Genomic DNA, 20,098 nt, shown 5'->3' with positions numbered 1-20,098 from the left:
AACGCGTGGCAGCTGCACTGGGGCCGGCTCTGCCTCCATGGGGCAAGGCCCTACCAGACGGCCAGGACCCCCCCCCGAAAACACCCCTCACCCTGCATTACACCTCCGATCCCCAAGATTTAGGAGCCTTCTAAGAGACAGACCATGACAAGGCAGGTGTGACCTGCTGGGACCGGAGGAGCCCAGCGGAGAGGTCAGACCCGGGCTACGGCACCCACTTACCGGGGCACAACAGCGGTGCTGCCAGGCGATGTGGTGGTGCCCTGCACGGAGCCTGGCGGGGCTCTCCGGCGACTCCCAGGGAGGGAAGACTGGCTCTAGGCGCAGGCTGTGAACTGCCCCCGTCCCCTCCCGTGCACACACACACGCGGGGTGCAGCCTCCCGAGACAGCAGGCTTACCGGAGCACAGCACGTCTGATCCCGGGATGGCATCACAGGAGCTGGAGCTGCCGGTCATGCCTGCTGCTGCGCTCCCTGGAGAGCCCCGGGACCCCGAGGAAAGCGGGCAGAGGCCATGAAAGCCGTGGCCAGGCAGACACGTTCAAACCCCAGCTCTGGGCCCTGGGACTCGGGGCAGCTTCTCCCCTGGCCACAGAACTGGCCAGAAACACAAGTCTCGACTTCTTGGCCCCTCAGGAGAGCCACAGCCTAGTGCCACGGGGCCAGGCGAGGTTGCACGCTGCCCAGGCACCAACGCTGAGAGGCACCAGGAGGCTGCAGAAACTGGGGCTGAACAGTGCGAGCGTGGAAGTGCAAGTGTCATCCACCCGGTGCCGACTGCACAGGATCCCGGGCTGGAGAGATGAAGAGCGGCTGCAGCCCGAGCGGGTCCAGGGCGGACCCTGGCCGGCCCTGCCAGAGTGCTGGGTGGTCCTGCTGCAGTTGATGTGGTCACTTTACCAAGCCCCTCGAAACAGCCTGGTCCCAGTCCCAGACTGGGACCTGCCGTGGGGTTCACTGTACAGGCCAGGCTCCATGCTCCCTCTGCTCCCCTCGCGCCTGGCTGCAAAGTCACTGTACCTGCATGGCTGCAATGAACACTGCAGCGGTTGGGGAAGAGCAGAGCAGTGTCTTGCCGGGAGCACCGGGCCAGCCGGCACCGCATGGGCACGGCCCTCGGAAGCAAGAGTACGCGCTCATGGCACAGCCAGCAGCACCCGCGCAGCACGACGGGGCGGCGCTCCCCTCCTGGCACCCGAGCCCCAGTGCAGGAGAGCTCCGGCAGCCCGGCCACGCATGCCTGGGTGGGGTGGGGTGGGGTGGGGTGGGGGAGGCAGAACCCAGGGGGCCGCCTGATGCCCCTACCCCTGTTATTCACGTTAGGGCTGGCGCCAGTGCTGGAGCAAATGCCCGCAGGATGCTGCTCATTGCAGCGACCCGCGGAGAGCACGTGCAGCTGCACCCAGAACCAGAGGGGACAGCGCCTCTCTGCGGGGCTCGGGGCCAGCTCTGCCCGGTCCGACTCCGAGCATGCAGGGGAGGCGAGTGGAGACCCCCGCCGCCCCAGCCGGCACTGTGGCAGGGCGCAGCTCCGAGACCTCCCGAGGGGCGACAGCACTGGGCAGAGCCGGGACCGCGGAGGGGCAGCACCGTTGGCTCTGCAGACGCCTCCGACTTGCGCTGGGGCTGGGCTGACAGAGGTGCGGGAGGGGAGTCCTGAGGGCACACCCCAAACCCCCGCCCGAGCCTGGGTGCACCCCACAAAGCCCCTGCTGCCGGGGGGGCCCGCTGCCTCCCCAGCCCAGCCGCTGTCCAGCAGGTCTGCCCTCCTGGATCTGAGCTCCCCTCCTGGTGCACAGACACCCGTCCAGGTCCCGGGGGCGGGAGGGGGGACACCGGCCGTGCCCTGTCCTGCAGGCCAGGGTGGACGGCAGGTCTTGCGTCCTGCCCCGCGTGACCCAGCACAGGCTCCGCCGCCTCGCTCTTCCTTCCTCAATGTCATTGTCCCCCACGGTGAGCAGCAGTGTGCCAGGGAAACAGGTTTTCCCTTTTCTTTGTTAATTCTCCCCTCATTACATTTGAAATTCCACAATCAGTGTGCACTGTAATTGTCGAATTTGATGCTAATGATTAATGAATTAAACATGGATCCATCAATTAGTCCTCGGAGAATAATTCTGCATAAAGCAGCGGATAATGTAATTACAGTAACAAAGATAATGAGATGTTAACATCGACGGAGCCCGACGTGACATGATCACAGCAGGCTCAGCAACCCCGGCCTGGGGGAGCCGGGCCTCACGCTGCCGCACGGAGCATCGGGGGGCCGCGCTCGCCCCAGCCCCTGCCGCAGACGCAGGATCTGGGCCGTGTCGTGCCCCCTGCATGTGGACATGGTCAGCCCCAGGCCACGTGCCCTTGGCTCTGTGCATGCACCCAGCAGAGCCCTTGCCATCCACGTGGGCTCCCAGCGTGGCTCTCGCCCCCATGCACCAGTTAAAAGCAACTCACCAGCAACTTTTCCAGCACCTTCAGCTCCCGGCGCTGCGGAGAGAGGCAGGGCTGCAGGGCCCGGGCCTCACTGTCTGCAAGAGCCCAGCCAGCACCCTGGCCACGGGCACTGCTGCGTGGTACGGGCGCTGCATGCAGCAGGGAAGAGACCCAGACCTCCCAAGGGCCAAGGGAGTCCCCCCTTGCTGCAGAGCAGGCGCTGGTTCCCAGAGCCACGGCATGACCGTCACCCGGGGCTCCGCAGGCACATCCGGGCACCGGGGAGGGAGGCCTGCCTGCTCCGCAGAGCGAGGATGAGGAGGGTCTGGGTAGCACCGGTCCCGGAGTCCACGCTGCAGAGCAGGGACCATCCTGCCTCGCTGCTGCCTCTCCCTGCCAGCAGCATCTCCCACAGCCTGCCCCGTCTCCTCTTCCCCCCACACATCTCCTCCCTCCTCCTCGGTAGCCTGGAGCCTGCCGTGAGCCACCCCCAATGGGGACCCGCACCCCTGGGCAGCCTCCGGTTCTCCCCTGGGGAGCCAGGCAGCCCGTGCTCTGCTCCCGCGCCGCACGCCGGGGTCGCTCTCGCCATAGACAGGAAAGCCAGATCACCCAGGCAGACCCCCGTGAGACCGTGGACCTGGGAAGCCGCACCACGTGCAGGGACAGGACAGCCCCCGGGCACGGGTCTCCAGGGATGCTTCATGCCCACCCCATGCCAGCCCCTCGTTCCACGCACGCCTCTGCCTCCTGCTCCTGGGCACGGGTTTCCACCTGCTCCTGCCCCACCGGCCAAGGGGGATAGCCCCGTGCACCATTGCCCCGCCATGCTCCCCCCTCGCTGCCCCCATGCATGGGGGGCCGTGCACACTCGCCAAGCCTCCCGCCACCCCTTCCTGCCATGCCCACAAGAGCCTCAACGATCCAGGCCCTCCTGATCACGGGGGAAGGGGGTCGGGTCGCGGGGCAGTACCAAGCCTGTGGCGTGACAGGGAAGGGGCTGGCAGCTGGACGCGGCTGGCTGGTGCAGGGGGCTCTTGCACTCAGCGCCAGGGCTGAGAGGGCACAGGGAGAGATGAGTATCCAGCACTGACGCTTCCTGCGCCCGGGCCCATTTCCTGCGCTGTGCCTCCCAGCCAAGCCCAAGTCTCTCTTGCCACAGGGTTGCTGCCCTGTCCCCTCTGCGGCTGCCCGACAAACCCAGCGGGGTCCATCTGGCCCAGGCCATTGCTGCTCGGTACTGCTAGCCATCGCAGGGACCTCCTGCCTGGACGTGCCCACCACGACGCAGTCCAGGCTTGGCTGGCAGGCACGCCGGGCACGGCTCGCTCCAGCTGCTGCCCGGGGAAGCCGCATGGCACCAGCACGGCCGGAAATCAGGCCGAGAGACCGCCAGCCAGCAGCCACCGGCAGCAGAGGTGCCTGGGCCATTAACCCGGTGCATTACTGCAGGAGAGAGAGTCCAGACCCCGGGAGCAGGTGCTCTGCCCTGGCCTGAGCGCTGGCTCCCTCCATCCGCTTGTTCCCAATCCTTCCAGTTCCCCCAGTTCACAGGCGTGCTCCAGAACTGCTGCCAGGTGCTGGAGACAGTGATAAGTAATGCTCGGAGGTGCTCTGAGCAGCCTGCGTGTTTCATCATCATTCACGCGAACTCCCAAGTCCCTTTGTAACAGCTTTTCCTGGGAAACCATCAAGACAGCGAGAGTCAAAGGCAAAGTGCCGGCACAGCCCCAGCACCAGCTGAGACAGGACCAAGGGCTGGAAGAACGAAGCCCTGGACCCAGCGCTGGTGTGGATGTGGTCTGGGAAGGGGGCGAGAAGCAAACCCCCCATGTCACCAGCTGATGCAACTGAGAAGCGCTGGGGAACGAGGGACACAGGCAGCACGGGACCCTGTCACGATAGGAGCAGGAGGCTGCACGTGGAGAGGGGTCTGACTGTCCCGTGGGCATTGCTAGGGCCCGAACTGCAGCATCCGCATGGCACAAACTGGACGTCTGCACGGGGAGCAAAGCAGAGCATCTGCTCGGGGACGGACCCTGCAGCTTCAGGTAAACCCTGCTGACGGGGCAACCATGCTCTTGTCTAGCCCTCTCGGCTCTGGACAGGCACTGACCCGTGGCAGGGGTCACCCTGGGGTCAGGGCCGTGCGGTCAGCCAGGCCTGCGGCAACTGGGCGTGCAATCAGCCCTGGAGTGCCCACTTGCACAGGCACAGAGATGTGGCAGAGGGTGGCACAGAGCCCTGCACACCTCCCGCCTGGGCACAGGCACCATCCCCAGGGCTGAGCGAGGGCTCTTCCTGGCAAGAAGCCTCTCCATTGCCCTCTCTGGGGTCCCCTTGCTGGAGGGCAAGGAGGGACCCACCTGGCTGCAGCGCAGAGGGCAAGACTGGGGGAGAGAGAAAGGTGCTGGGCCAGGGGCTGCAGGGGAGAGGGGCTCGGAGCTGGAGCCGGGGTGCATGGGGAGCCAGGTGGGGACAGGAGCAGAGGAGCCACTTGGTGCGGTGGGACTTTGGTGCAGAAGGTGACAGTGACACCAGGGCTGCTACCGGTGCATACAGCCCCTACGCAGCCTGGATCTGCCGGGCACCCACATCCCCCATCTCAGCATCCCTCCGCTGCCGAGGCAGCAGCTGCAAAACCTGCCGACACCAGGCACAGCTCGCCCCTGCCTAGCACCAGGTCCATGCAGAGGAGAACAGCTTTCTACTGCTACCAGCTACTTCCTTACGCAGAGGACACGAACTTGCACTGGGGACCTACTGACGTGCCAATGCAGCGCCACAAGCACGTTGCATTCACACTTGCCTTAATCGGAAGCGGCGCCTGCCGTTCAGGAGCGCCAGACAGAGGTGGCCCATGCATGGGGGTCTGGCTGCTCGGCACACGTGTCACAATCCCACATGCTGGGCAGGGCTCTGGTGGCAGTCGGGATGGGCCCTGCACCCAGAGTGGCACATGGGGAGGGCAGGAGGAAGCGGGGACGCTGCTGGGTTCTGCCCCGGCCTCAGCACCAGGTCCATGTGCACCTCTAGCAGGTCTGGCCACTTCCTGGTCACCCCTCGCGGTGCCCTGGGCACCAACATCCCGGAGCGCCACGTGCTCCCGTCTCCATCTGCCACAGGGACGGCGCTTTGGGCATGGAAGGCTTTGGAAAAGCCGGGTCCAGAGATGTCCAACCAGGCACATATCTCTGTGCCATGTCCCGCATCGGGAGCACAGGGCAGCCATGCCCTCAGCTCTGGGCCACCAGGCAGGAAAGGCATGGGATGCAGCTGCAGCCCTTGGGGGGCAGCACCGGAGCCGGGCCTGGCCGGGGATGCACCGAGTACGGAGGAGAAGGCACCTCGAGGGGTGAGGCTGGGCTTGACTGCAAGATCCCAGCACGGTCATGGGAGCCAGGACCACGCTGCAAGGGCCCGGGGTCTGCAGTGCGGCCGCACAGGGCACCTGCGTCCTGGCGCTCCCTGGCTCTGGGGCACACGTCCTGTGCAGACCGGGTCTCAAATGCCACGGGGGCTTGTCTGTTGGCCACGTGGGGCTGCGCCGGGCCTGCCCAGGGGTCTATTGACCGCAGGTCCACGTGGAGCCAGCTTGTCATGGTTGTGCCCCATCAGCGACCAGGGCCTGCGGCCTGGGTGGCACTCCACACAGCTCGGCTCAGCCCAGGCACGGCTGGGGGACGAGGGAGGATGGCAGGGGGGGAGGATGGAGGACCCCTGCCCGTCTCCCCAGGCATGGATCGCGATGCCGATGCGCCAGCTGTTCATGGCCCCGGCAGGCGGCGCGGCTCGTGGTTAACACACCAGCAAGAAGTGCAGAGCAGCGGAGGTAACACGGGGCAGGCACCTTCACTTGGGGAATTTCCTGACTTTTAAGGGCTTGATTGCTCAGCCTTAATGCGGCATTAATGCTAGTTATTTGCATTTAATTAGATCTAAAAACTGTTAATAGACCCGGCGCTTGGGCTCAGCGAGTCTTGTCCCTGCCTGGATTTTCTTCCCTGTCTCACTCCATGGAAAAAACCATGATGCTGGAAGAAGGCGAAAGCTGCAAAATGAAGGAGGAGGATGGCGACACAATGCCAGCGTGCCTGACGGGTCCAAGGGGGAAGCATAGTGAGGGCCGCGCGCTCCAGAAAGCTCCCAAAAGTCCTCCCAGAGCCTCCCACTGCAGCCCAGTCTGAGCAGAGCTTCCCTCCAGGCCCAAATCTGGTGTTGGGGGACTTCTGCCCAACGCGAGGTCCAGCCATGGGAGCAGGCCCAGCCCAGACCTCGGCCAGGAGGCAGGAGATCCTCACCACCTCAGAGGATTGGGCCACCTCACCCGGTGCCTTGGCCCCAGCGTGTCAGAGTAAGGTGAGAAACATGTGCACACACGTGTAAACATATGCACGCACACAACACATCTGGACAGCTGTGCATCACGGGACAAATCCCCCCTGACCCGTGCAGCCCTGATGACACGTCGCCTCGAGGCAAGTTGTGCACGTTCTGGCGAGCAGATGTCGATGCAGCGATCCCGTCCCAGTCCCAGGAAGGGAAGAGTTCGGCTCCAGCGTCCAGGGCCAGAGGGGCTGTCACCTTCCCCACCCATGCAAGCAGGCCTGGGCGGGCACCAAGGAGAGGTCTCATCTCGCTGCAGACCCCGGCCTGCATGGAGCCCCCTGCCCCTGTGCGCCTGCTGCGACAGCATCACCCGCGCTGCCAGGAAACTGCACCTTCAAGACTGGCTGTGGATGCCGTCGTCTGCCACCCGCTGAGGCCACTGCGGGCGGCACTGACAGGTCCTTCTCCCGGCCTCCTCCAGAGAAGCAGGGTGGACCGGGCTCCCACGGCCTCAAGCCGGTTCCTCTCCTGGGCCCTGGCTGCAGCCCCCCCGAGCACCTGCTGTCGGGTTACCCCTACCCCACCCCTCCACGCCATCTGAAACCATCACCAGCAAAGCTCTGGCATCGCCTGGTCACTGATGAGGGTGCTGACGAGCTGGGCTAGGAACGGCCGGCCTGGGGCTGGGCTCCGGGAGACCCACCAGCTGCTCTCTCCCCATCTGCACGTGCTGCCAGACCGGTCAGCGAGCCTGTGGTCACCCCTCCAAGGCTGGCGCGATGAGACGGGCTCCACCGGAGAGACACGGGTTCTCTCAGCCGACGGGGTCCCACGTTAGCTGCTCCACCCTCCTGTCCAGGGCCGGCACCGGGCTCTCTGGCCCTCCATCCCCTTTGCCCGCTGCAAAGCCCATTACCCTTTTCCAGGCACTGGAGTGGCGCAGGCAGCCCCCGGGGCTCCAGGGCTTGTTGAGAACAAAGAGGAGCGGGTCAGAGCTCTCACCCCAACCCCTGGCTGTACACGTGCGGCAGGGCTCAGCCTGGCAGCACCCAGCAAAGCCCCCTTCGCTCCGCAGCCCCCACAGTCCTGCGGCTTCACGGCCCACTCCCCACCCAGCCCCGAGGCAGCTCCAGCCGGGCTGAGGCAGCTCAGCGAAACCCTAAGAAACTGCCTCTTCTTGCCCCTCTGAAACGAGCACCTTCCTGCCAGCATCAGGCAGCTCCGGCCGCTCTGACGGTGCTCATCTCCCTGGCGCAGCCGGTCCCCGCACCTCACCGCAACAGAGGGAAACCATTTTCCAGACCGGGGCATTAAAACCGAGGCCCTAAAGCTGCAGAGCTGGCGCCAGACAGCAAGGGAAGGAGGTGCACCGACTTGCCCCTGCCTTGCTGACCCCTCTGCCTGGACGGCAATGAGGCACGATGCCCAAGCACGGAGCAACGTACAATGCTATGCCCCGAGCGACTGCTAACGAACTTGCACAGCCCATCTCCTCTGCAGCGCGGATGCTGCGGCCCGTCCTTGACCCCTGCCCTCCAGCCCCGCAACACCCAGCCAGACCGTGTGTCAGGCCTCGCTGCCACACAGCAGTGAGCGACGCACCGGCTCCTCCGGCACCGTGCATCCGCGCGCCCACAGGCACGCAGCGCCCAGACCGCCCCCACCCCCAGCACTGCCTGTCAGCAGGACAAACTCAGCCCCCCGTGCATAAAACACGACGGGCTGTCAGGCAGGGAGCACCAGGCCCCTCGTGCATCGTGTCAGCTGCCCGCATGGCTAGACAGGGCGCAGCCAGCGTGCAGGGGGAGCACGGGTGCCCGCCGTGGCCGTGGCCGCTGGTCTTACCAGTGTTCCCCGGGAACTGCGTGCTGCTCCGCTCCTTGGCGAGCCCGTTGGTCTTGGGGCTGGCGCTGGGGGCCGTGGCCGTAGTCGCCCTTGGGAGCCGCTTGCCTGGCACCTTCACGGTCGTCCTCAGCAGGTCGATCTCCTTGCCGTGCACGTTTTGCATGTAATCCTGCAGCACAGGCAGCGCGGTCAGGACGCGGCACGGACCCTCCGCCTGCCTCGGAGGCACGCAGCCTCCTCCTGCCCTCCCTGCAGCTGCCGGGCTGGGACCGAGGGGTGGGGGGCTCCAGGCCAGCCCCAGTGCCCATCTCCTGATGCCAGTGCTGCTCCCTAACCCTGGAGAAGCCGGGCGGCCTTTAGGGAGGGGTCCGAACCGGTGCCCTGGAGCAGGTGCTCCTATGAGACCCCGGCTGGACCAGAACAGAGACGTGGGGACCCGGCTGGCAGGGGCTGGGCACTCCTCTCCCAGCTTATGGCTGGTGGGGTCCGGCTCCAGGGACCAGGGCTGGTGGGGTTCGCGCTGTTCACCCCCTAAAAGACTCTGCTGGGACCCGGCTGCAGCAGGTGCGAGTCTCTGCCTCGAAGGAAGGAGGTCAGTGCAGGTTGCGGCCCCCCCACGCCCTGCGGGGTCTCCTCTACCCCCCAGCCATCAGGGTCTCTCTGGGACGGAGGCACCTTGAGGCGAGGGTGCAGCAGCCCCCGGGACCAGGGAAGGGCAGGCAGCGCTGCTCTGGGCAGGGCTTTTTGTGGCTCCCAGGCACCAGTTCCCGGAGCGCAAGGGGGTCCCCTGGGACCCCGGGCAGGGGGTCTGGTCCCTGCTGGGGGCCCAGCCCCCCCCCGCGCAGCCCCCCACCTGCTCCACCGCAGCCGAGCGGCAGCTGGCCGGGAGGAAGCTGCAGCTGCAGCTCTCTCCCCGACGGAGCTTGGGTCTGCTCCAGTTCACAAGCAGGTCACGGAGCAGATGAGCGCTGCCACGGGCCGTGGCGACCCGCGCTGCTCCCAGACTGCCGCGGCCATGGCTCTCCCGGGCCCTGGGCTGGGAGCAGCAGGTGGGGCGGTGCCAGGGGCAGCACATCCCTGACTCGGGGTGCTCGGGGCAGCCAGGCTCCCCTCCGAGCCCAGGGCGCAGCCTGAGCCCTGCGCTCCCCCCGCACCTCCCACGGGCCTGAGACGCTGGGGGTCAAGGGGAGACCGGTCCTGGGGCAGGACGCAGCGTCCGGCAGGGCGGCCGGAGCAGGACCCAACACCGCCTGTGCCCCATGCGCACCCCAGCCGCCGGCCTGGCGCCCCACCGTCCCCAGAGGGGCCGCGGCCGGGCTGAGGGGGAGCCAGGAGAAACCCCTGGGCAGGGAACCTCAGAGGGCCGGGAGGATTTTCCCTACCTCAGCACAATCGGCGCACTAGCCGGCTGCCTGCCGGAGAGAGCGGTCACCAGCGCGCGGCTTTTATTACATGCTATAAAACAGCAATTTCTTCCCAAGCCTCCTCGCTAATTACCCAGCCAGTTCTCTCATTTCATTTTATTACTGGAATTAACAACGAGTTCAAAGCGTGGAAAGCTATTAAGATGTGTGATTAAGCCACATTCAATTAGTTTCTACAAACAATTTAATTGATGTTGCAGATAGAATTAACAGAAGGTGATTGTGTGAATGGCTCCACTGGCTGCAAAATGGGAGATGCTGCCTTCCTGGCTCTGTGCAGCGCCGCGCGGCTCGCCGGAGCCGGGCCGAGCGGCGCGCGGGGCCCCGGGAGCGCTTGGGGCCGGGGCCGCGGCGTCAGAGCGCACGGGCCTCACTTTCCTCACGGCATTGATGCCGTCGGGCACCCACGGAGGGAAGAGAGGCCACGCTGGGATTTGGCCCGTGGGGCACGGCTGCAGCCAGGCTCCAGCCTGGGCCGTCCCATCTGCTGAGCATGGGTCCCAGGGGAAGCCACGAGCCGGGACTTGCTCGATCTGCGGGCCCAGCTGCCAGGGGAGCAGAGCCGTGCAGCCACGTGCCCTGCAGCCACGGGGCTGGGGCAGCTCCCTGAGCCAGCTCACGGGCACCTTGACTCGCACGTCACCGTGCACGTGACCCACGGAGCGAGGGGGAGCCCGTCGCCACCCCCGCCTCAGGTGGGGGGCAGCCTGGGGTGCAGGGGAAAGGCCACGGGGATGCAGAGGCTGCGGCGAGACAGCTCCACCCGCACCTGGGAGTGCAAGGAGGGCTCAGCTCTGCCCCCATTGCAGAGCTGGGCCGCGGGCTGCGAGTAGCTGGAGGACACGTGGGGGTAGGAGCAAGTGAGGGAGCGCTGGGGCCACGTGCGGCTCCCCCGGCCTGCCAGACACCTGGTGATAGGACAGGACCTTGTCCTGGGATGGACATCCCTGCCACGTGCTCTGCAGCCAGCCATCCCTGCCAGGCCGGTGATCCCCACCCCACCCCACCCCACCCCATGGGTGCTGCTGCCCTGGGCATCCCGCATCGCCCCAGGAGCCGGCTCTACCGGCTGCTCAGTAGCACCCGGCACTCCCGCACCGCCGGCACCAGAGGTGATGAAGGCTGGCCGCGGCTCCTTGCACCCGGCGTGCCTCCTCTTGGGGCCTCTGGCTTTTTTTATAGCATGTAATAAAAGCCTGGCTGCTGCTCAAGCACCCACGGGCTTGGGCAGGGAGGTGGGGTGGTGGGAGCGTGCAGGGGACCGGGCACGGGCTGGGAGGAGGGCGGCAGGGCCCAGGATGTGGGATGCTGGGAGCAGGGGAGCACGCCCGGGCTGGGTGCACGGGCAGAGGGGACAGACCTCAGAGCAGCACAAGGGGCTGTGGGTGGGAGCAAGGGCCCCGGGCAGCAATGCAATGCCAGGCCCCAACTCGGAGAGCGCGCCTGCCCATGCCCTGTGCTCAGCCGAGCCGGCCTCCCCCACCCAGCGGCCGGGCGCCGTGCCGCGGTGATCCCCTCCGTCCGGAGGACGCCGCGCTCCACCATGCCACAGGTGCATGCTGTCCCCGCCGCACGCTGTGTGCAAGAGGGAGCGGGGAAAAGCCATTAGCCCCGCAGTGGGTCGGCGACAGAGATGGATGGGGCCAGCAGCTGTGCGCCTGAGCCACGCAGCGGAGAGCCTCGCGCGGCAGGTCCCACACAGCCATGCGGCACCGCTACCCAACACCCAGCTGCCGGGAACGTCGCTGCACCCTGCTCCTCGCCCCTGCTGTACCAAGCCGGGGCACAGCCAGCCCTGGAGAAGGTGTCCAGGGCCCCAAGGAGCAGCCCACCCGGGGAAGGCAGGTCCAGCACACGCTGCAGAGGCTGCAGCATTGCATCTGCCGGGGTCAGGCGGTTCGCACCCCCACCCACTCCTGGGGCTCCCTCTGCCCCGCAAGCCCGGGAGGCACTCACGTGCAGGCTGGGGTGGTAGGTGAGCAGCCCGTTGTCGCACAGCGTCACGTACTTCTTCTTCCACTCCTTGTTGAGGGACTTGCCGCTGCGCTTCAGGAGGATGCCCTACGGGAGAAGAGCTGCGTCAGTGCCCGCCGGGCCGGGAGCCCCCCAGCACGGCTGCAGCGATAGGGGAGAGGGGCAAGGAGATAGGCAAGGGCAAGGCTAGGGCAGCCCTGGATCCTGCTCGCCCCAGTGCTCCTGCCAGGCTCCCAGGCCCTGCCAGCTGCCCAGCACGAGCCAACAGCCATCGCACACCCCTCAGCCCTGCTCGGTCTCCCCAAGGGCCCAGGCTGGCGCTCAGCACCCAGCGGAGGCCTTGCTCAGCCCGGCCCTTGCCACAGCAGGGGCAGAGGAGGCAGGAGCTGGCAGAGGGAGGGTTAGGGAAGAGGCACCGGCCAGGAGATGTCCATATTTTGGGGCTCACAGGAGGGGCCACGATGCCTGGACGGCTCCGAGATTTGTTCCCTCTCCCTGCCCAACCTCGAGGTAACACCCCCGCTCCGCCACGAGCCTCGGCACCACACGGGCCTGGACGCCGCGCTGCACGGAGCCAGCCGCCCCCATGCCCCCCATCACCCCGAGCGGCTCCACGTGCACATGTGCTGTGTGCATCCCGCTGCACATCGGACCCCGCCTGCAGCAGCGCAGCCCTCTTCATGCCCCGGCGGCACACGCTGGCTGACACCAGCACCCATGCCCCACTGCAGCAGGAGTACGGGCCCCACGACGGGGCTGCACGATGGAGTCAGGCGCCAGCGGCACAGGGGCATCGCGTGGAGGCACCGTGGTCACACATGGCCAGAGAAGCAAGGGGCAGAGAGCGTGGGGGCTCTGGGTGAGGGGCTGGGGTGCGGGCACAGGGACCAGAAGCTGCGGGAGGGGGACGAGGCTCCCAAGGCCGCCTGGCACCTCCCGCGTCCCACCAGCAGCTCGGTCGGGTGGGTCTGGAGAGGGCGCGACCGAACCAGCCCCCTTTGCCTCCCCAGCTGGATCCCAACAGCTCCCCAGGATGCGGGGGGACTGCCGGGGCCAAGCAGGGCTACGAAAGGTTGCTGAGCGCCGAGTCCGACTACGGAGAGCGCTGAGCCCAACTATGCGGGGCTCCCACGTCTGCCGGCCCGTGGCTCAGACGTGCAGAAAGAGCCCGGCACCCGTCCCAAGCCCTGCTCCCCCTGAGAGCCCTGCTACCAACCCCGAGCTCGATGCCCACAGCCCCACTCCCAACCCTGAGCCTTGCCCCACAGCCCTGCTCCCAACCTGAGCCCCGCTCTCCCCAAGTCCTATTCTCCACCCCATAGCCCTGTTCACTCCCAAGAGCCCCGTTCCCTGCCCAGAGCCCTGCTCCCCACCCCAAACTCTTGTTCCCCACCCCATAGCCCCTAGAGCCCCTCTCCCAACCCAGAGCCCTGTTCTAGGCCCCAGAGCCCACCCCAAGCGCCGCTCCCCAGCCCAGAGCCTTATTGCCCACGTCAGAGACCTGATCACCGCGCTGCGCCCTGCCCCAGAGTCCCGCTCTCCCCAAGCCCTGCTCCTACCCCTGAGCCCCACTCCCCACCTCAGAGCCTTGCTCCCCCCAAAACCCCACTGCCCTGCTCCAAACCCCAGAGCCCCACTCCCCAGCCAACAGCCCTGCTCGCCAGCCCCTGCTCCTGCCCAGAGCCCTGTTCACTGCCCTCTGCTAACCACCCCAGAGTCCCGCTCCACCCCCGCCCCACAGCCCCGCTCATCACCGGCTACTCCACACCCAAAGCCCTGCTCCCCCCCGAGCCCAGACTCTGCCCCCAGAGCCCTGCTCCACAACCCCTACTCCCCACCCAGAGCCCCAGCTCCCAGACAAGCAGCCCCGACATCCAGCCGTGGCACCAGCCCTGCAGTGCAGGACGAGCAGAGCGCCAAGGCAGGGCAATGGGCTGGGCGCTCGCAGGCTCGGAGGGAGAAAAGCAAGGGCAGAACCAGGGACAAGAGCGATGGAGAGCGGAGTCTGGGGATAGCTGCGTTTGTGACAGACCTGGCAGGTGGCCAAGCTCCCACGGCCCAAGCCTGACGGCTCCTACGCACAGTCTGGGCTCCAGCGCTTCCTCCCGTGGCACTGCAGAGAGCCAGAGATGTCAGCAGACATTTCTGTGCCCCGCTGGGGAAGCAGCAGGACGTGGTGTTCACAGCGTACAGGGAGGAGGAAGCATGTCCTGTGCTCCCCGTAACGAGGAAGGATGTCAGCCCGCAGTTGCTAAAGCCACATGTTTACTGATCCACAGGATCAGGTCACTGCACTCAAGAGTTGTAAAAGAACTGGCCGAGGACCTGAGAATGGCAAAGCAGCTCATGTTAGGCAAATATTTAAAAAGGAAAAAGGGATGACTCAGGTAGTGACAAACCAAGTAGCCTAGCATCAACACCAGGTAAAACCATGGACAAGCCAATGCAGGAAGCCATCGGTAAAGAGCAAAGGAGGATAGTGCAAATCATGCCTGTCAATGGGGTTCATGGGAAACGGATCCTGTCGGGGAAGTCCACTAGCGTGTCTGGTGAGACTGGGATTTATGGCAAAGCGGCCGGAGCCCCAGGCAAGAAATTTCTGTTACTACCAGGCAACTTTCACAGCAGACAGCCATCAATGGGCAAAAACCCAGTTAAATGGCAGAGGCAGTACAACTAGCAAAGAGGTGTCTGAGGTCTTTCTAGCAGGGTTTTACAAGGCCAAGCCCATGGCCCAGCAGCCTTCACTGTCTAGGGATGACCTGGGAGAAGTGCGCACCTGACAAGCACGACCGTGACTCCTGGGGTGGACGGCTCGGTCCCACGGACCAGGCTGGGACAACGTGGCTAGGAGTCTCCTTGGCTCCAGGCCCCAAGGACATGGGCCAGACTGACGGGGGGGAACGGGGACCTAGAGGGCATGGGGCGCCCGGGCAGCGATAGCCAGACCCCAAGTGCCCGGCGTGGCACCTGCAACTGTGCAAGCAGGGGAGCATCAGGGAGTTGGCACCCCTCCCTGCACAGCCCCTTGCCGGGCGCTGGGCCCGGTTCTGGTGCCTGCTCTTCAGGAAGGACGTGGAGCAATTGCAGAGGGTGCAGAAAAGAGTGGCAGGGACGACTCGCAGTCTGGGAAACTGCCTGCAGCAGAGGCCGCGGCAGCTCGAGCCCCTCCAAGAGGGGCCAGGAGATCCCCTGGGGATGGTCTCTAATGAGCGGCATCAGCCCCTGGGGGCAGGATGCCTCTCCGGCACCCCCCCCTCGCCCAGTGTGGAGCAGCAAGCTGGGTCCCTCGGGGAGGTGCTCTGCCGGCCTTGGTGATGCTGGCATGGGGGGTGCACAAGGGCCCCGTGTCTCGGGGCTGGGGTCAGGCCCGGTGGTCCAAGGCAGGGGGTGCAGAGACTCAGCTGCTCCCTGAAACCCGGAGCACAAATGGCCGTAAGACGCAGGCAGACACGAGAGGAAGAAGGGAGAGGAACAAGGCACCGGTGAGATGCGGCAGTGACATGGAGCTGTCAGAAAAAGGCTGCGGTGCCCCCGAGCCAGGAACCTGCTTCCTGCTCCGGTCCCCGCACCGACGCCGCGCAAGGGCTGTGCCCCGTGGACCCTGCACCGGCCCTGACCACCCTGGCGTCCTGCAGCAACTCCCCCGCCGCGGCCTCGCCAGCCACCTTCCCTTTCCCCTCCCCTCCCCTCCCCTCCCCGCGTCGTACCGCGCCGGCTGGCCCGTGTGCCATCGCTGCGCGCGGCGCTTGGATCGTGGCAGCGCACAGTAAAAGCAGCAGCAGCAATATGCAGCGTAATGAAGCAGGGAGCAGCGATGGCCCCCAAAGGACTCGTTTGCTCCACAAATCTCCCTTCCACTCACTTTTCGCGAAGAATTTTAACACCAAACTTAATTGTAAAGTCGCGTATTGATTGGAAAATGCAAATGGCAATTTAAATGTAATCTAAGCTCCCAGCATGATCCTAGCTCCCACCGAGGAGGAGCCGCCCGCGCTGGGCCCCGCTGGAGCGCACGGCCCAAGCCGAGTGGGGCCAGGGGCCCGGGGACGCCGGGTTGGCCGCGCGCACCGCAGCAGCCGGCGCAGAAGGATCCAGCGCATGCACGACGAGGAGCTGGCTCCTAGCAACGGCCAGCCCAGCCTCCCGGCCCAATTAACCCAGTTCTCCGAGGCGCGGAGCAGCTCTCCCGCTGCACAGCCAGCCCGGGCCCCGCAGATCCAGCTGGCTGCAGGCCCCGCCGGGAGGATGCAGGGGACCGGGTGCCCGGGGCAGGGGCCAGAGGGACTGGCTCGGGCCCAGGTAGGTTCCTACTACACCGGGAGGCTCCGTTTCAAGCCTCTGCCGGGGGCTCGAGGGACGAGAAGCAGGTCCCCGGCAGCACCGGTCTGGGACAGGCAGTCGGAGGCAGCACGCTCCCCCCTTCCAGCCTTGCGAGGGCCGCGGGAGCACGGCGACAGTCCGCAGGCAGGATGGGACCCCCTGCAGGGAGCAAACCGGGTCCAGGGCCTGGGGAAAGGGAGTGTGCCTGTGCCTGCGCATGCACCTGCTGGTGCTGCCGCCTCCCGATCTGCACCGAGAGCATGGCCCCGAGCCCCCAGACACCTCTCTCCGGGGCACGGCTCCATGCGCGGGCCCTGAGCGGAGCTGCCAGGGCGCCCGCCCTGCCCTACCCCACGGGGCCTGGGGTCAGGGGAGGAGGGGACGCTGGCAGGGGGCACCCACGGGGCTCCCAGCGATGGAGAAGAGCTGGAAAAGCAACCCCAGGTCACCAGGCGCGGCAAAGGGCCCATGGATTGGGGGGCATCTCAGGGCTAGCAGGAGCTGCCTCGAGGCCTCCCCTTCCCTGGCTGCCTGGTGTCTGCACCGGCTCCGTGCCCTGCCACGAATCACCCCCAGCCCAGCCCAGCCCAGCCCAGCCCAGGCTCTGGGTCCGGGGCAAGGCAGTCACTGAGGAAGGGGCACGGCAGGTGCATGCAGCTGACCTGTCCTCGCCTGCCGAGACCCCCAGCCCTGTCCTGCAGCCAAGCCCCCCCTCCACCAGCCCAGAGGGGCTGCGGGGTGAGACCCAGCACAGGGGCAGCTGCAGCCTGTCTCATCCCTCCTGCAAGCAGCAGCCAGAGGAGAGAGCTGGGCCGATGCTTCTGGGGCACGCGGCGACTCCCGGGGCCCGGGCAGAGGAGCACGGGGCCACCCCTGCAGCCGCTGCGCTCCCCAGGACCAGGGCGGCCTCCTCGCCTGGCAGTGGCGGGCGCAGGCTGCATGGCTGCAGCGGCACACTGCTGCCCTCTGCTGGGGAGCGCCCTGCCAGCAGCGCAGGGCCACCCCATGCAGCTGCCCGCACACATGCCGGGACATGCACACACGCACGCCAGCAAGCTCACAAGTACACGTGCGCAGGGCAGGCACGCCTGCCCAGCAGAGCCGGCGACAGCGACACTTGCATGGAAACACACGATGGACCCGAGACAGATGCGGCCCCACTCCCACGTCCCTCACCGGCCCCCGGTCCCCACCCCAGGGCCCCGCTCTGGCACACCTGCTTGATGGGGATGGCGCGCCCGCTGCCGATGCTGTCCGCCTTGCACTCCGGCACCTTCTTGTCCCGCTCCGGGTCGGCGCCCTTTCGAGACTGGAAGAGAAGAGACACGGGTGCATTAGAGGCTGAGCCGGGGTGGAGGGAACATGCAACCCCCGCCACTCGGTGCCGGCACGCACCCCCGGGCAGGGTCTCGCGGGGCTGGGGGAAGCCGTTGTCTTCCCCCTCCCCTCTAAGGGTGCCACGGCGAGCCGGCCCCCACGCCCCGGCCCAGCCCGTCCGCCTGCCCGGGGCACACAGGACGCGGCGACACAGACAGGATGGCATGGGATGCAGGGCAGCACGGATGGAAGCGGGGGGCTCAGGCAGTGAAAGGAACGGACACCGCTACTAATCCAACAGGTTTATTCCGTGAACACACTTGCACCATACAAAGTAGCACAGGTCACTGGGCGGAGAGACCCACCCCTTACAAAAGAGCATGGACAATAAATACCGATCACACGTCTAGAGAGCCAAGAGCAAAACCGGCCGGTCCCCGGCGGCGGTGAGAGCAAACTCCAATAAATACAATATGAACTATACAGTCTGTCGAGCAGAACTCGGTCAAAGTGCGTCAGACAGAGGGAAATACCAAGTCATACACGGCATGGAGCACAATCAATACATTCAGGGTCACAACAATGGCAGGGGGGCAGCGCGGGGCCGGCCCCTCCGGCCTCCCGCGCCGCCCCGCGGGGTCTGCCCCACGCGCCCGGGGCACCGAGCCGCTGGCTTTGGGGGCCCAGACCGAACAAGGAGGTTGAAAGAGAGGAGAACTAGAGAGACACAGATGGCTGCTCTGCGCGAGGAGGAGGAGGAGAGGAGGAGCAGGAGTCCATGCAGCGGCAGGAAATGCAGGAGGAAGGAGGGGGCCGGAGTGCGAGCAGCAGGCGCTAAGGCAGCAAAGCGTCCCTCGGCCCCTCCAGCTCCGCTCGCGGCCGTCGCCTGGTCCCGGCGGCTCTGCAGGTCTTTCCATCCCGCGAGGGTCGTCGCCCGGCATCCCCGGAGCGCGGAAAGTGCCTAGGCAGCATCCGGCAGGCCCGGAAATGTCCCAGCTTAAAGTGCAGGCGCAGGCCGTCTCCGCGCTTCCTAGACTTTACATTGGGGGGGGCTTAAAAGGCTCCTGCGTGTCTCCGGGAGGGGGGCCCATGCTGGCTGGAGGGCGGGCGAGCCTTTAATCTTAGATCAATCCCAGTGCCCATCCCTTATCCGGCCCTGGAGAGGCAATGAAAAGTGAGAGAATTTGTACAGAGGTGCCGCGTGTAACCACCTGGATCTTCTAATTTGGAAGGAGTTGGAAAGGCCTTTTTGTTGATGAAAAGTTGGAAACAGTGGCACATATCTGCAAATATCGAAAGAATAAAGAGTTTGGCAAGTTAGACTCAGAACCCGGACACGCGGCTGCAGGCGGGCGGGCGGGCGGGCGCCGGAGGACACAGACAGACAGCGGCCGCGGGCGGACCGGAGGCAGCAGCAGGCTCAGCGCGGGGCAGGCGCTCCGGGCTACCTAGGGCGTCGGGACGCGGCCTCCGCCGCGAACAGGAGTCTGTCTCCGCCTGACGGCCACCGAGACGCACACCCGTCCTGGTCCAGAGCTCGGGGCCTGCACGCACGGGGGAGCGGGCACAGCTCGGAGCAGAGCGCGGCAGGAGGGAGGGAGGGAGGGAGGGAGGAAACGGAAGAGACCGCGTGCGCCGCTCGGACCCAGGGCACAGGGCTCGGTGCCCCTGCCCATGTCAGACCCCTTTCAGGGGCCCTGCACACCCACCCCTGGGGCCGGCGCCCTCTGGGGACACGCTGCTGGCCACCCCCTCTGCAAAGAGACCGGGGGTCCCCTGCCCCGCACGCACGGGGGTGGGAGAGGGACGCACGGCAGGACTGGCCCTGCCGGCCCAGCGTGGCCAAAGAAGTGCCCTGCCCTGCCCTGCCCTGCCCTGCCCCAGCCGCGGGAAGGGGCGAATCGGCGCCATCAGGAGCTGCTGCCGCCACCGCCACCAAATGGGGTGAAGCCTCCAACGGGAGCCGTGTGCACGCGCCAGCGAGCAAGCGAGCGGGAGCCCCGGCACCAGGGCGACGTCCACAGCGAGCAAGCGCAAGCCCCGCAGCAAGCCCCACCGCCCCCCAAGCACAAGAGCAGCGAGCAAGCGAGCGGGGGACGGCAGCTAACAGCCGGAGCGGGGGTGAGCCGCCGGCAAGCTCAGGACCGGCCGGGCGAGCAGCGGGATGAGCGCGATGGAGCACGAGCGCGGCAGCAAGCGTGAGCGTGAGCAGACGGAACGGCGGGTGAAGGCGGGCGCGCGCCGTGAGGACGAGAGTGCAGCAGGGCCGCGGGCTGGTGCACGCGCGGGGAGCCGTGGGACGTGGCTGGCAGGGGCTGCGTGTGTGCGCAGGGGCAGGGGAGCTGCGTGGGAGCATAGGACAGTGTCTGCAAGGCACGGGCACGTGTGCAGGTGCATCCAGGTGGGGGAAGGGGCTGGAGGACGCCCCGGGGGTCGTGGAGGTGGCGGGGGGCAG

The 20,098-nt window shown here is 66.6% G+C and overlaps 1 protein-coding gene across 7 annotated transcripts in view; it reads right to left on the bottom strand.

Moving 5' to 3' along the window:
* The window catches only part of AGAP3 (ArfGAP with GTPase domain, ankyrin repeat and PH domain 3), a 108,895-nt gene that overhangs the window by 24,097 nt on the left and 64,700 nt on the right, over window positions 1-20,098 (bottom strand). For 6 of the 7 annotated variants that reach the window (XM_059729303.1, XM_059729302.1, XM_059729300.1 and 3 more), the window contains 3 exons: window positions 17,543-17,635; window positions 11,986-12,090; window positions 8,606-8,774 (listed from right to left, as the gene is read on the bottom strand). In XM_059729303.1, coding sequence (XP_059585286.1) covers window positions 8,606-8,774; window positions 11,986-12,090; window positions 17,543-17,635 — 367 coding nt within the window. Of the gene's footprint in view, window positions 1-8,605; window positions 8,775-11,985; window positions 12,091-17,542; window positions 17,636-18,765; window positions 18,927-20,098 lie in introns of those variants that run through there. The other variant, XM_059729305.1, reaches the window with a different exon arrangement.

Source organism: Alligator mississippiensis, chromosome 5 (genome assembly GCF_030867095.1).
Source record: "Alligator mississippiensis isolate rAllMis1 chromosome 5, rAllMis1, whole genome shotgun sequence".
In the NCBI taxonomy this organism is placed as follows: Eukaryota; Metazoa; Chordata; order Crocodylia; family Alligatoridae; genus Alligator; species Alligator mississippiensis.
This window is presented reverse-complemented; position numbering and strand designations above follow the sequence as displayed.